At 40.6% G+C, this 14,653-nt stretch overlaps 1 protein-coding gene across 2 annotated transcripts in view; it reads left to right on the forward strand.

The window, feature by feature from the left end:
- The window catches only part of cntnap2a (contactin associated protein 2a), a 434,170-nt gene that overhangs the window by 229,882 nt on the left and 189,635 nt on the right, over window positions 1-14,653 (forward strand). For both annotated transcript variants that reach the window (XR_006827635.1, XM_046065574.1), the window contains exon 4: window positions 10,586-10,779. Coding sequence is in view for 1 of the 2 variants with exons in the window: in XM_046065574.1 (XP_045921530.1) it covers window positions 10,586-10,779 (194 nt within the window). In the remaining variant the exon portion in view is untranslated. The remainder of the gene's footprint in view (window positions 1-10,585; window positions 10,780-14,653) is intronic.

A 14,653-nucleotide genomic window follows, 5' to 3' on the forward strand; every position in this document is an offset into this window, starting at 1 on the left:
CATCCTTGTCTCCCGTTCCTCCCGCTCCGTCTCATTTTCCCTCCATGCACTTTCTATTTTCTACAGTAACATTCTCAATCCCACACTCCATTTTCTCAGCCTTCCCCTCTTCTTTCTTCACAGACCTCATTATCTATTTTTTCCCCTTCTCTCACATTCTCACCCCGATACGTACTTTTCAAAGTTTTTCCAAAGTTTTAAAAAGTTGCACTGTAATCCCTCCTTATTCAAACACTGGATGTCACAGTGCGGCAGTACAACTGTGCTCTGACTTGCCCCTCCCTTTTCATGCATTGCTTTTCACTCATCTGGCAAAGTTGTTTGATGTCTCCAGCCGTTGCAGTCATCCATCGATAATGGCGGTCCGCTCCTAATTAAATTACTCTGTCTCCATCCGCTCCCTTTGCTCCATGACAGAAAGATGAAGTACTAGCAGAGGGCTAACCAGCTGTTTTCTCTGTTCCCTTTTTCCGGCGGCCTAGCATCTTAATTAATTAACATGTTATACTTTCTGTTAATGTGGTTTTGGTATGAAAAGCGGCAACGCACACTCACACGTTCTCTCAGGTCCTGAATCACGAGCCATGTTTAAACCTGCATGCACAAAAAACCCCCAAAAAATCTGTGCATGTGCCCACCCACACAGACTCCCACACTGACAGCAAGACAGAGGAGAGATGTTCTCTTGATGCTCTGCTTTACCACTGTCACTTTTGCTTGTGTGTCATGCCTGTCACCTGCTGCTCGTCACTCGTCCAAAATCACACTGCGTCTCCATTACTCACTCTCAGAACTGGGGTCTTTCTGTGTTTTAGAGATCTTTGTCTCTGGTTATGTACTATCTCACATACTGTCGCTTGTTCGATCCCTCTTTCATTCTTGTTTTGCTCTATCTTCGTCACTTGCTCTTTCTGCTTTTCTCCACTCCTTTCCTCTCATCTGACTCATTTTCTGCCATCAGTACTGTAAAAGCCATTTGCCCGGTCAGGCAAATGTATTGAACCACATAGTTTACATTTCTCTGCTGGGCTGTAAAAGTTAAAATCATCTTTGTCACATCACACACACACACATACACAGGTGGTCAGATAGAAAGAGTATGAGAATAGAAATAGAATAGAAAAGTATTCATATAGGTATCAATAAAGACTCTAAATTGTTAAGCGGTCTCAATAATTGTATCCATATCAATAAAATGCATGATCCCCATCCCTATATTTAAGCCTAAGAAAACAGTTAAGATAAAGAAATAAGTTTAAAATACACTTTGAAATATTGTTCTCATTGAAGCAATTATGAAAGTGTGTCCCATATTATCAGGCATGCTCCTGAAATATAGCTTAAGGTCACTACACCAAATAGTGATACATACTTTGTAAAAGTATAATATGACCTTCATTCAGGCAAAGAAGCAGTTCCTGTTTGTTCAGGGTTCCTTATCCTGCATCCAGATCAGCATTTAAATTCAAAACTTCACCTTCTTTTAAATGTGGTTAAGGACACTGAATATGTACGTCCTTTGTCTTCTGAGTCGTATGAGTCCTGAGTTCCACTTAATGTAAAACAGAGCTCATGAGATGTCCTTTAACGGATGGTAGTATCAGGTTATCCTAGGCAGGGATGGAGCGATTAGTGGATTTCACTATTAACCCACGTTTTAAAACATCACAGTTAATTAATCGTAAAGGGCTCCGCCACACCGAGTGTTTCTGTTTCAGGGAAAGGAACTGTTGCAACTTGCACAAAACGAAAACAAAATGTTACACGAGCGGTGCACCAGCTTAAAGTGTCACGCTTACGAGAGACATGGAGGGTACTACTGCACACTGTCGTAACTATTGCAGAGGGAGCAAACTGTGAAGCTTTATTTCCACCAAAGAAACGACTGAAGTCGGCAGTGTGGGAGAACTTTGGGTGCACCAACACTGACCAGGGCGTTATTTAAGAGGTGACGGATCACCTGTTCAAAAACTTGCCATTAAAAGGTTGAAGCTAAAGGTGCGAATAACTAGGCCTAAGTTGCATCAATTTTGATGCAGCACCTGCGGGATCACCACCCAGCTTTGCACACCCAAGTAAAGGTAATGCATAATAACTGAGTTAAATAACGTGGCAAGTTGGTAGGGAATTAAATATAAACGTGTCACTTACAATAGATGCTGTAGCGGTGAGAGTCAAGCTTTCACCGCAACGTAAATAAACAAAGCTGCATGTAACCTTTCAGATCCATCGCACTGACAGCACCACTGCGCTATGAAACCCATTATTTTCAACGGCTTGGACAACGCCATGGCAGTTTCTTGCGGCGTAGAGCAACACGCACCGCATGGCTTGGCGAGCTTGTCCACATGCCATGGTCAAAGCAGTTCAACTGTTGCGCTAAATCCAGCTTCCAGCACAGCGCAAACAGCTGGCATTTATGGACTATACCAATTACCTGGATTTCAGTTATTAATAACACTGCATGAGAGATGTTTTTCACTAAAACTTATACGTATGGATGAGAGTTGATGACAATAACTGTTCAGTTTATTCCCCTCCTTAGCACTTTCCCCTGGGATAAATAAAGTTAATATTCATCTTATATTAATAATAATACTTGTAATACTTGTAATAATTGTTAAGTTGACTTTTAATATTTAATTACATTAAGTTATTACTAGTGTTGTTAAATGAATTAATGCATAATAATCGTGATAATCTTGAAACCGTGATTATTTCTCTGACTATAATCGTACCAACTAAATCTATAATCTATAATCCCTAATCCTAAACACTGCCTGTCCAAGCAAATTGTGATTTACTAAACTGGCTTAGGTTGTCGGAGGTGCCTCTCAACCTTTGCTATTCTTGCTCTGGGAGTTCTTGCAAGCCTGTTGCAAATCAAGTTTCCATCAGTGAGTCCTGCAGGTCATGGGACAGACGAAGATTCTGGGGAAAAATCAGTCTCCTGACAGACTTAATACTCTTCATCATCACCATCTTGATCACGATATACAGTACCTACATACTGTACTGCATTTAAGTTTTCACTTTCACTCCCCTGGGCAATGGACAACCGTGTGACTTGTCCAATTAGGTGAGCTCTGATCATCTAGATGTCTAAATAAGATCAGAGGAGCGAGTCAGCTTGAAAGCCTAAAAAGCGATGACCAGAGCAGGGGAAAGACTGCAGTGAGACTTGCTGCGACAGTGGAACACTGTTTTATTCAAAGCAAACAGAGAGCTTTCATATCTTCACTTGTGGTCTGGTCTAATGACACAAAGCCGAGGGGTTCTTCAGCAGTGTGAATTGAGATGTGTGAGATGATACAAGAAAAATATCCACACAGTTAGTTGTCAGTTTCAAAAGACAGCCATTTTGGCAATGGTTCCCAGAGGGCATCTCCATGGTTTGATATTCTCTCCATTATGTTCCCTTTGCCTTAGTCAGCGCATTGCTGTTGGTACATCTGCCCCCACCCATTCCCAAGCTGATTTTTGTGGCTTTTACTGTATGTTTATTGTTATTAGTTCTCATGAAAAATGGGCAATAACTAGATTTCTATGGTCACATTTTTTTGCAGTCTGCAGACACTTTGTTTATGCCACTGAAAACTATTGGAACTGTCGTTTCACGTGTGTGTGTGTGTGTGTGTGTGTATATACACAGAAAATGTATTTACGTTCTGACGTGAGTGAGAATATTTGTGCTCATAATCAGCATTGATATCAGTACTATTCCAATATAACACACTGTGCTACCACTACTACACTGCTGGGTTATCTGTGTCATCACAGATAGCTCAAACCTTGTGTTGCAAATCTGGAGAAACTCCAGCCATGTTTTTCGACCCCAGTTGGCTCCTTTTATCTCAGAAGGAGCCTCTCTGTGTGAATTCCATTTGGCCAGTACAGATCTGTGAAGGGCACCACGCGGGGGCATTTCCACCAGGGTAGCTTTCTGGTAGCAGATTAATCTGATTTATAACATGCTGCTTTTTAAAAAAAATGCCACCATCAGTGTTGCCAGAGGAATTGGTCCCAATTCAAATGCATTATAAGGATATACTGTACGGGATAGAGGTGTTCCCGATAGACAGATTTTAAGCCATTGCAGAGTGACGTGATAAATTGCTACGGTATATCATCAATACGAGCGAATTTCCCTAGTGTAAAAAATTGGGATTGGACTTTTTAAACTTTTTTTAATGTTCATTAAAGAATGTTCGATCTGTCTGGGGCTACTATTAATTATTATGTTATTTTGTATTGATCCATTAATTGTTTAATTAATAAAGAATCGTCAAAACAAGAAATCCAAGGTGCCTCACAAAGTCCTCGCAGTAAGGAAGCTGAACCAGTAAATATTTTGTGTTTTTTGGTTGATTAAAAAACTGAAACAATTATTAAGGTATCACAAAAGTTGCAGACTAATTGGTTAACTGACCCATCATTCAGCACCATCTGATTTGGACAAATAAATTACATGTACATTATATGTTTTCTTTTTGAGGTTTCTTTTCATTTTGTCATCACTCCAATGGACCCCAATGTAGACTGGAAATGTTAAAGAAAATCCACACAAATTTCTGTGTTAGGGCATTACACACATAGTAATGCCCTAAGTTTCTATTATCCAGAAAACAGTTGCTATCAATTGTACTGTACTTTCAAGACTTATAAACTTCAACAGAGAAAAATCTAGGTGGCAGTGCTCTTCTTTGAGCCTGTTTTGCTTTATTCTCTGTGTCCTCCTCTTGGATTGTACTCATTCTCCATCCTTTGTCCTGATCTGTATCTCCTCATCTTTTTCTCTGTTACTTGCCTTTCTCCTTTCCTTCCGTCACTTCCTCAAAGGTGGTTTCTTTGACCTTCTCTGCTCCTCTGTTCTCTCCCCTACCCTCCTCCTGCTCCTCCTCTCCTCCCCGAACATCTGTGTATGTGACAGGTGAGAGAACAGTGACATTCCCCCGACTCTCTCCTTTCTCCTCCCATTGTTTTCTGCCTTTTTATTTCACTGATGCTCCTGTTCGCTCACTCTTGCTCTCTCATCTTCCATTCCCCCACCACCAACCTCCTCCATCTCAACTTTATTCTGTCAACCTCTTCTCGCTTCTGCCCTTTCTCCCTCCGGCTTTCACCTTTCACTGCACCTCTGTTCTTTTTTTATATATATATCATTCCTCACCCCTCTCCTAACCTCTGTCAAGCTGGCCCCTCTCTCCTCTCATCTGTTCTTTTTACAGTCCTCTTCCTTTCTCTCCAATCTGTGACAGCATTTGCCATGTCACTACTCTGGTCCCTTCTTTTTTTTTTCTCCTCCACATCCTTTATTCGTGTCCCTTGTTCCTCCTCTGACCTCTAACATCGAGCTCTTTAGCCCGCAGCTCTCTCCCCTCATTGCTTTTTTTTAGTCCATCTTTCCCAAATGCTTTCCATCACTTGCAAGATCTTTTGAACCTTTGCGCCTCTCTGGACTTTTCAACCTGTCTGTCTCTCTCTCATTCCCATCTGTTACTTCTGGTAACCCTATAACCTTAACATGCCTTCCACTCCATCTATCCTCCTCAACCCCTTTTCCTTAACCATCACCCTGTCCTTTCATTCACCCCTTTAAGCCATGTTCAGACCGACTGTAGTACTTCAAAAACCCAGTCTCCTCATTCATTTCAGTGAGACTGTGGTGTTGGACTCAAAGAAGAACCTTGCTCAACTTTTGGCACACTGCAAGGCAACATCATTTACGGGCTGCAGCTTACAATGATTTTAGTACTCGAAGCTTATATAGATTATTTCAACGATTCATCGTTGTTTAAGAAGTACTTTTGCTTGGCAGCAGTGGCGGCGCACCCCGGTAACGGCATCAGCTGTGCACGTTTATAGGTGATAGATATTAATTGGTCCTTTCGTAAATTCATAGTGTGTCATAGAAGTTTGCTAGCTGCTAGGCTATTCATGCAGTGTAAAGTGCCATAGGCTAATGATCGTGTCTAGCAGTTATAATTAAATGCGGGACAATAATGATTTTATCGTGATAATCCATAAACGTTAGAAGCCAAAATCTGAATTGAAAATAAAATTACAATTAATCACTCAGCTCTAGTGGTCAGGTATATACTGTACAGTATACACAGAGTGTCGTTGATCAGGAATGAGAAACAGGAGTGCATGTAGGTGTGGGATTGGCGGGAAAGTCCAGGGGCATCTGGTGGCAGGTGGAGAATGGAAGATCTGGAAAGTTCTCAAGAAATGCAGGGGCCGAGGGCCAGTGAGAAGTTGCTGAGGTGTACGGTGATCCAAAATGTCCTGACACATACCAATGCAGCCTCTTGTGGGGTTTTTTTTAATTGCAGTGCAATTTTCAGTTTGAGTGCCTACTTTCCAGGCACCAGTGGTGTGAGTGTGGTCACCGTGGCAGTAGCACTGCAGGGCAGACAATACTGGAGATTGGAAATTTGATTCCCACCAACCGGTAATGAGCATTTAGGTGGCCTCGAACAATGTGCAATGATTTGCAAACTGCTTGCTTTGTGTTTCTCAGTGACCAACCATATAGAACTGTGTTTGGGCTTTAGCAATGTGAATGTGTTTGATTGTGAAGCTGAGGATTGGATGCAGAGCAGCGTGCCAGGTCAGCCTGCACTGGGTGAATGCACTTTGAATAAATGTGAGATAATTTCACAGGCCGTATTTGACATCAAAATATCTCAGGGAGTTATGCGTCATCAGTTCTGACATTACAAATGAAAAACATTTGAGGAAGATGTCATGTTGTATGGATCTACCAGTAGAGAATCTATACAGATTATAGACAGAAATAGAGCCACACATCTTGGCTCAACTTTGAAATGACCAGACACTGAAATCTTTTAGCAGCCCACGCAACCCTACAATGTATTAGGATTTAGGAATGTGCAGTAATATGTTGCACATGTATTCAAACTGTTCCTCTCTCACGTTCCTCTATTGTCCTGACCTTTACCCATAACTTTTCCAGTCTTTGCTTTCTGTCCCATGTCATTTGAACCCACCTGCAGTCTTAGGGGGCTTTCACACCTGAAAGTCCGCACCAAGGTCCGAACCAAAGTTCATGTTTTGATACATTTTGATGTATTCCATTAGTTTTGGTTTGATTTCACACTGCAATTCTGCGACCGCACTAAGGGGCATTACATGACAGACTTGCTTCCTGTCGTCATCATCTACGTGGGCTGCGTCTCCCAATACTTGACATTGATTGGTTTATTAAACAGCGGGTATCTTTGACAAGAATGAATGAATAAAAAATGAACATATGCATATTTGCCACTATATTATTATTATTATGGCATTACTACCTGCAGCACCAACTATAAAATTTACAATTAAACGTCCTCATTGTGTGAACATTACAATGTCGCCGACATGAAAGGAGGAGAAGACAGCAAGCAATCCTTCTGCACCTCTGTTTCAGGAGAAACCAAAGATGTATGTGGCGGTGTGCTTCTATATTGGCCATCTGTTTGAAAAGATGATCTGTCAATGGAAATGTATAATTGTGTCCTTATTTCAATGCATTTCCCCATGCATTTGTTTGTTTTCAGTTTACACGTCAACCACCAAACTTCCTGTAAATAGTCCAAAAAATGCTTTCACACCGAAAACGAACCGAATCATGATTCGGTTTGATCCGGACCGAGACTACCTCTTTTCGTCAGACCAAATTTGGTCCTGACCGTGGTCCGTGAGAGGTTTCACACCTGCAATTTTGGTTCGGACAAAACTGAAAAACCCGAAAGTCCGGACCAAACGAGGTAGGTGTGAAAGCTCCCTAGTTCTCTGTTGATGGCGTCCCCATTCCAGTGTTGATGGGCTCTGTTTATCTCTTTCTTTCAAGTTTCTAAACCTTTTCCCTCTGCTCTGTTCCTTCACATTCGCCCTCATCTATCACTTTCTTTACCATAACTACATTGCTCCCTTTCTGCGCTTTTTTCCCCTCTCCATCCCATCCGCATGCCATCTCATCTCTGGCCTCCCCAGTGTCAGAGGCATAAAATCCTCTCTCATCACTCCCTTTTCCAGTCACCTCAAACATCTATCTTACTCTCCCTTGTTTCCATTTTTCTTCTCCTTTCTCTTGTCACCCCCTCAACACACACCTTCTCTCCATCCTCCGATCTTGTCCTTAACGTCACGTCGCCTTGATCATTGTCCGTCCAGCTTTCTTCTTTCTTAATCTTTATTTTCTACTCTCTGTTTGCTTATCACACCCCTGAACTCAATTCCTCACCCTCCCCCTCTCCTCCCTTCCCCCTCTCACCCTTTTGATAATGTTTTATCCCCCCGAGGGAATGGCTTTGCTGCAACGGGTTTTTGAAGTATTGACGTTTCCACTGATACGGGCCTGGTTATCTGTCAAGGCCGGGGCTGGAGTGTAATGGCTCTGTAATTGGATAAGATATAGGATTTTTGTCGGGATACATCGCCAACTGTCTCACCCTCTATTTTATCATATGACTATCATTTCTCATGCTTCCTCCACTACGCTTAGTGCTCTTCCCCCACACTCTCCTACTTTCTTGGTTTTGCTATCTCCCATTCTTTCACTTTGTCCCTATGTGTCTGTTTTCCCTGTCTCCCTGTCATTTTCAAATCAGTCATTCTCCTTCACTTGTGCTTTCAGCTCGTCACTTTCTTATCTGTATTTTTGTCCTTTTGGAACAAAAAAATCCATCACAGAGAATTAAAGGAGATGGCCGTGACATGGCCACTTCGCAGTCCATCCACCACCCACTCTTCCTGATAATCATTTCACAGTTGCATTCTGTCACAGGCTTGCTGCTCTGATACATCTTCGCTGCTTGGTGTGTGTGTGTGTGTGTGTGTGTGTGTGTGTGTGTCAATGCTGAAGTGTGCACTGGTCTGTACATCTATTTTATGCACTGTAATGCAATCTGCACTTTTCTTGTATTTCTCACACTGGTCTGACTGCTCTCACAGTAGCCTGCAGTGTACATACAATGTTGGCATCATGCCTCTGTTTTTTTTCTCCTATGTTTTAATGGCAGATGAAATCAGGTCAGTGGGATATTGTCCAGCATTTTTTCTTTCCCTTCTGTCTAGCAGCTCTTTTGTTTCTGCACCAGTTAACATGAGGCTCATGTAACCTGCAAGGTCCTGTGGAGTTTGGCCCTGCCTGGGATAGACACGTGGGAGTCAGAAAGGGGGCGATTTTTGAGGATATAAGTGTTTGTCTGGAAATGAAGACAGAGCCATGAGGTTTCAGGCTAGCACAAGGACGGCAACTGCCTCTGAGTGGATTACGAGACAAACACAGCCATCTATTCTAGCAGTCGACACTGTAGCCATGGGAAAATAGCATAGAAATGCTCTCCTTTGATGCTTTCAGAGATAGTCATTTTCTTCAAAGCAATATTTCACCTTGGTAGAATGTTTTCCAACTTTAGTGCGCCTACCCTGTAAAGGAGGTCGTGAACCTTCAACTTGGGAGCTGTGTTTTTGTATATATATATTTGACAGGTTTTTAAACAATATGCAAAATAGTAAAGACAAGAGTTAAATCATTTCACTCTCAACAAGTTATTCCCCCTGTGTTTATTGTCCATTTCTAAGACACCCCCAAAAAAGCTATTCCAGCAGATGTGTGCACTGAAAATCAAAATCCATGTTCCACCATAGTGAAGTATCACTTTAATCTGCACTCAGGGATGCACATATTGAACCACAGCTTAGCTGGAAATAAGTGGAGATAACCATATGTAACTGTCAGCATCAAGTGGATTGAATTTGTGCTTGACAGTATTTGCCTTTTCACTTATTTACATATGTCTCATTCCTGTTTACTCTGTGTAAGTGCTTTTCTGATAAATAGATGTCATCAGTAACAAAACTGTAATCTTGTGCTCACATTCTAATTGTGATTTTATTCTTAGCCAGTTGTATCTCAGAGATGGATCTGAACATCTGTAGTTATATGGGTGACAGTGGGCCCACACAGCATTTATAAAATGCATACCAATATTTGAAAGGGATCCATCCTGAAATGTCACACATACTAATGCCAGTCCTCTTGAAAGTTGAGGTCTCTGCTGTGTTGGAGAGTGGATAATTAATTTATTCTGAAGAAGAGTGAAGTCGTCATTCTTGTGAAACATCTTTATTGTCAGCTGGCTCTAACGCTCTATGCAAAGCGCCCTAAACATTACTTCTCCCACGTTATTTCATGCCTAGCAAATGCCTGGGCTGTTATCCGCTGGACATTGTTAATAATAGGATGGACTGTAACCATGTAACTCCACATTCTCTTTTTAAAATGTCATTATGCAGGTATCATGCTGATTCTCTGCCTTTCTTGTCTGGTCTGCCTTGTAAAGTGGCAACTCAGTCTATTTGTACAACAGGTAGATTTTAAAATAGATATCTCACATATCTTTGCTAATAAGATGTATTGAAAAAACAACACATTTCACAATATTTGTAACTATTTAATTATTTATACCCGGGCCAGGCCGTTTTTACAGACTAGATACTGTTAAATGGATGTAAGATATTTGTAGATAACCTTTGACTCCTCGCTCATTATAAAATGTCACTAACTCTGCAGGTGCTGGCGGATGGTCACCTCTAGACAGTGACCATTACCAGTGGCTACAGGTGGACCTGGGTTCCAGAAAGCAGGTCAGCGCCATAGCAACGCAGGGTCGCTACAGCAGCTCTGATTGGACAACACGATACCGTCTCCTTTACAGCGACACAGGAAGGAACTGGAAACCATATCACCAAGATGGCAACATTTGGGTGAGTGGACAAGAAGTGTGTGTGTGTGTGTGCGCATATAAGCTGTGGCCATAGGCTCATTTGATAGAGAACGTAAAATAGCACCTTCTCACTCCCAACTCATCACATGGACACTTGGTCAACACAGACTGCATGGTCAAGACTGCTTGGCGTTGCTTTTTAACGCCCTGGTAACCCCTTTAGCGTTGACGTTTAGGGCTCTGCGGTCAAGCCTAGTAACAATTGATATAAAACGTCCAGTCAAGTTAGCAACAAAAAATATCCAACACCCGGTTAGACATTCACAATTAAAATACTTTAGTGTTAACTTTGCGAAATGTTGCAATTTTGAAACAGCACGTTGTTAATGTTGTGAAACGCTGCGTTGTGAAAACTTACTTGGTACTTGGTTTGGTTTAGGAAAAGATCATGGTTTGGGTTAAAATAACCATGTTACATATGGCAGTTAACTTACACAACTGATGTAACTTAGGTAACTTAAATATAAACACTTAATGTTGTCTTTTTGTTTCACACGGTAAACAAACACTGGTCTCCTATTTGAAAGTCTGGTTTCTGGCGGGTTAAAAACTGACACCAACAGGTCTTGACCATGCGTGCATAAGACCACCCAAAACAGAGCTCTACAGTTGGCTGGTTTTTATAATATTGTTGGGTAATAATTATAAATAACCATATACAAAGCTATTTACATGCATTGTTCTTTTTTTATTTCCCTGTTAATCCCTGTTAATAAATATAGGAATTACTGAATTACTCAGTGTGTATGCGTTAAAAGGACTGGTCAGAAGGGAAATATTTTTATTATTATAAAAGAGGAAATTAAATGACTCTCCTGTTATTACAAAATCAGTATAATGATTTCTTGTCATTGTTATTAAAATGTGAAGGCCTCCTTTTCACCCTCACATAACACAGAGCAGAAAACCATATGTGGGAGGAAAGCTCTTGAGTGCCACAGCGGTGCACATACATATTTATCAATTAATTTGTTCAGTTTTTACCAAGGTCCGTGCTTGAGTTGTAAAATCTCAACCACAGACCTTATTCAAGCACTCTTGGGTTTTAGAAAATATGGTGTAAGAACAACATCCTGAAATGAATCATTAGCACTTCATTCTTTGATATTGTATGGATGTGATCTCTCTCTGGCTGTACTGTCTATGACTCTTAGTCCAAAGTAGCAGACCTGCGTCACTCCACTGTTAACAAGCACAAGTGGGGCAACTGATAATCTGTGATCATTAGCTAATGAGTTAATGGACCACTAGTCACTGTTTCTGCACAGTGAAGGGCTACAGGTGATAACAGATGGGCTTTCAGCTAGAGGAGAGGTGAGAATTGCCCTGAAAATAATTGATACACAAAGCTTGTCAGCAGTATTATAAAACCTGGAAGTAAATAGGAGGGGCTGTTTGTGTGTTCATCTCTACTGGGGTTTTTTTACCCCCACTCCATCTTATTATCACTTGCTAGAAGGATCTTGGTGATAAGCATTGCTGAACCTCCCCACTGTTGGATCCTCAAGTTACCGTCTCCTGTAGAAGACCATTAGGTCTATGTACTTTACTTTAATGGTCAGGGGAAACGCACATTAATTAGTATAAATAAGCCTTAAAGAAACAAACAGCATCTATAAAAGCAGACATCAGTGTATAGGGGGGTGCAACATCAATTAAAAGGAAACCTTGTACAGAATAGACAATACAATATAAACAATATTACGCATGACCTAGATTAGTCAGAATGCTGTGTTGCATGACCGTTGTATTAAACATTTTATCACAATTTTTATTTGTAGCAGTAGCAATTAAACATGCTCTGTCAAGGTTTCTTGTAAACAAACAAAAGTTATGTTTACAATGTTACTCACTCAAAGCTGGTAGTATTTCATATCCTACGTTGTTTACATCCATGTTTACATGCTGGCAGTCTTTTTCTCCCCTGCCTTTGCTAGCGCACTGCAACATGCCTTGGCGTGTTGACACCACCTGTAGATTATAATAGTGTAATAGTGTAAAATCAATGGCAGGACTGTGTATCATGTCACCTGGGTGTGCACATGCATGTACTTCCTTGTGTGCACGGGATAATCAAACCGGGACCCACTCAGTAAAAAATCAGCTAGATAGTGCTACTAGGGGTTAATCACTCCATGGGGAACCTTCAACTTTGAACCACACTGTACATGGCATTTTGAAATATGTCTTTTGTTTTTTTGCTGCCTTTCTATGAAGTTGAACATTGAGATGAAAAACCTTGAAAACAGGTGGAATAAACAGAAGCTGACCTAGTTGACCCCTGTTTCTGTAAATTCAGAAAATATCAATGTTACTAAGCTTTGACTCTAAGGGAGCATTTATTTTTTAGAAATAAATAAATAAATCAAGCAGTTACATGTCTTCAGTCCAGAAGATACTTTTACTTTTACTTTTACCAATCTGGCTAATTTACTCCAAATTAGAGATTTCTGTTCCCTGTTATAAACCGAAATAATCAACATGTTAAAATAACATTGGTTAGAGGTTCTGAATTTCGGTTTCGATTACTTTTCGATTAATCGTCCAGCCCTATTTACATGCATTGTTTGCTATCCTGTTCAAATACAGAGTTCAAGTGCAATTTCATTTTCGTTCCAATGAAATATTTATATTTTTCCTGCTGCTATGTTTCTTTGTTTTGCCAAGTTAAATTCAGAACACCCCAGTCGGGTTCTACCGTTCTTTGTCCCTTTCTTAAGCTTGTAAAATATTCATCAACATTTCTAATTCATATTCTGATCAAATGTAAGTCGAGCCTTCTCAGTAGCTCATCCTTTTGGGCTTGTTACACCATATGGTCTAATCATGACATTAACAACCTACTGGATAGCTTAATATTTAAACATAAGAATTTCATTGGTGCAGCTTGTTGCGGCGGGTAAGGTAGCTGCATAGAATGTTTCCTGACGGGCATAATTCAGAGCAGAATATCTTTTAAATGACTTTGTCCCTCTAATGTTGTAATGTAATTCCTGAAACGCTGCTTTGCATGTCTTTTCTAAATCTTTTCCACCTCTGCTGACAGGGCAAGAAAACACTGATCAATTTTTCATACCGCCTGGCAAAAAGGGGCATTGGCCGTGGGCGTCCCCTCTTTAAAAGGTATATAACCTTCAGAAAGATTCATATGCACCATCACACTTTGAGCTTAAGAAGATCTGATGTGTGGAGTTGACTTGTTTACCAGCCACAGAATTAATAGCTATAGTTAGTGTGCATTTTACTACACACAAAGGTATACAGTGTTTGTTTTTTTGTATGTCTGCATTTTTGTTTGTGGGTATTAAGCTCTGCATTCAGTCCCAAATAGCATCATCATTATTCTCTCTTTCGGTACTGTTAAGACTGGTTGCAGTGACAAATAACGATCTTTTACAGTTGAAAGTAAATGAAGCTGTTGTTTGTGCGTGCTACATCATAATTGTTTGCTGATTATTATTTATTCAGAAGTGTTTTCCTTCTGCCATTAACCCTGATTCATTGCCTCTAATATTTCTGCAAATACTCCAAAACACATTCATCTCTTGGATGTTTTTGCAACTATAGATGGCTTTTTTCCCTCGGTTTTGCCTAGATGTATGACATATATATTGCTTTTTAATTTATCGCCAATGTAATTCAAAATATTGCTTATGTAATCAAATACAGAGCCAATAATTTTAAGTTGGGCATATACCATCAATAACCTCCAGTGCAGTAACAAGCAAAACTAGAGACATTTGTTTCTCTTTGTCTCGTGTCTTATTTAGAAGAGGGTTTGTGATTGCAGCAATCCACATGTGAGCACACACACACATGCATGCACAGTTAGACACATACTTCTACTCCCACTA

This window comes from Micropterus dolomieu, linkage group LG01 (assembly GCF_021292245.1).
Source record: "Micropterus dolomieu isolate WLL.071019.BEF.003 ecotype Adirondacks linkage group LG01, ASM2129224v1, whole genome shotgun sequence".
NCBI lineage: Eukaryota > Metazoa > Chordata > Actinopteri > Centrarchiformes > Centrarchidae > Micropterus > Micropterus dolomieu.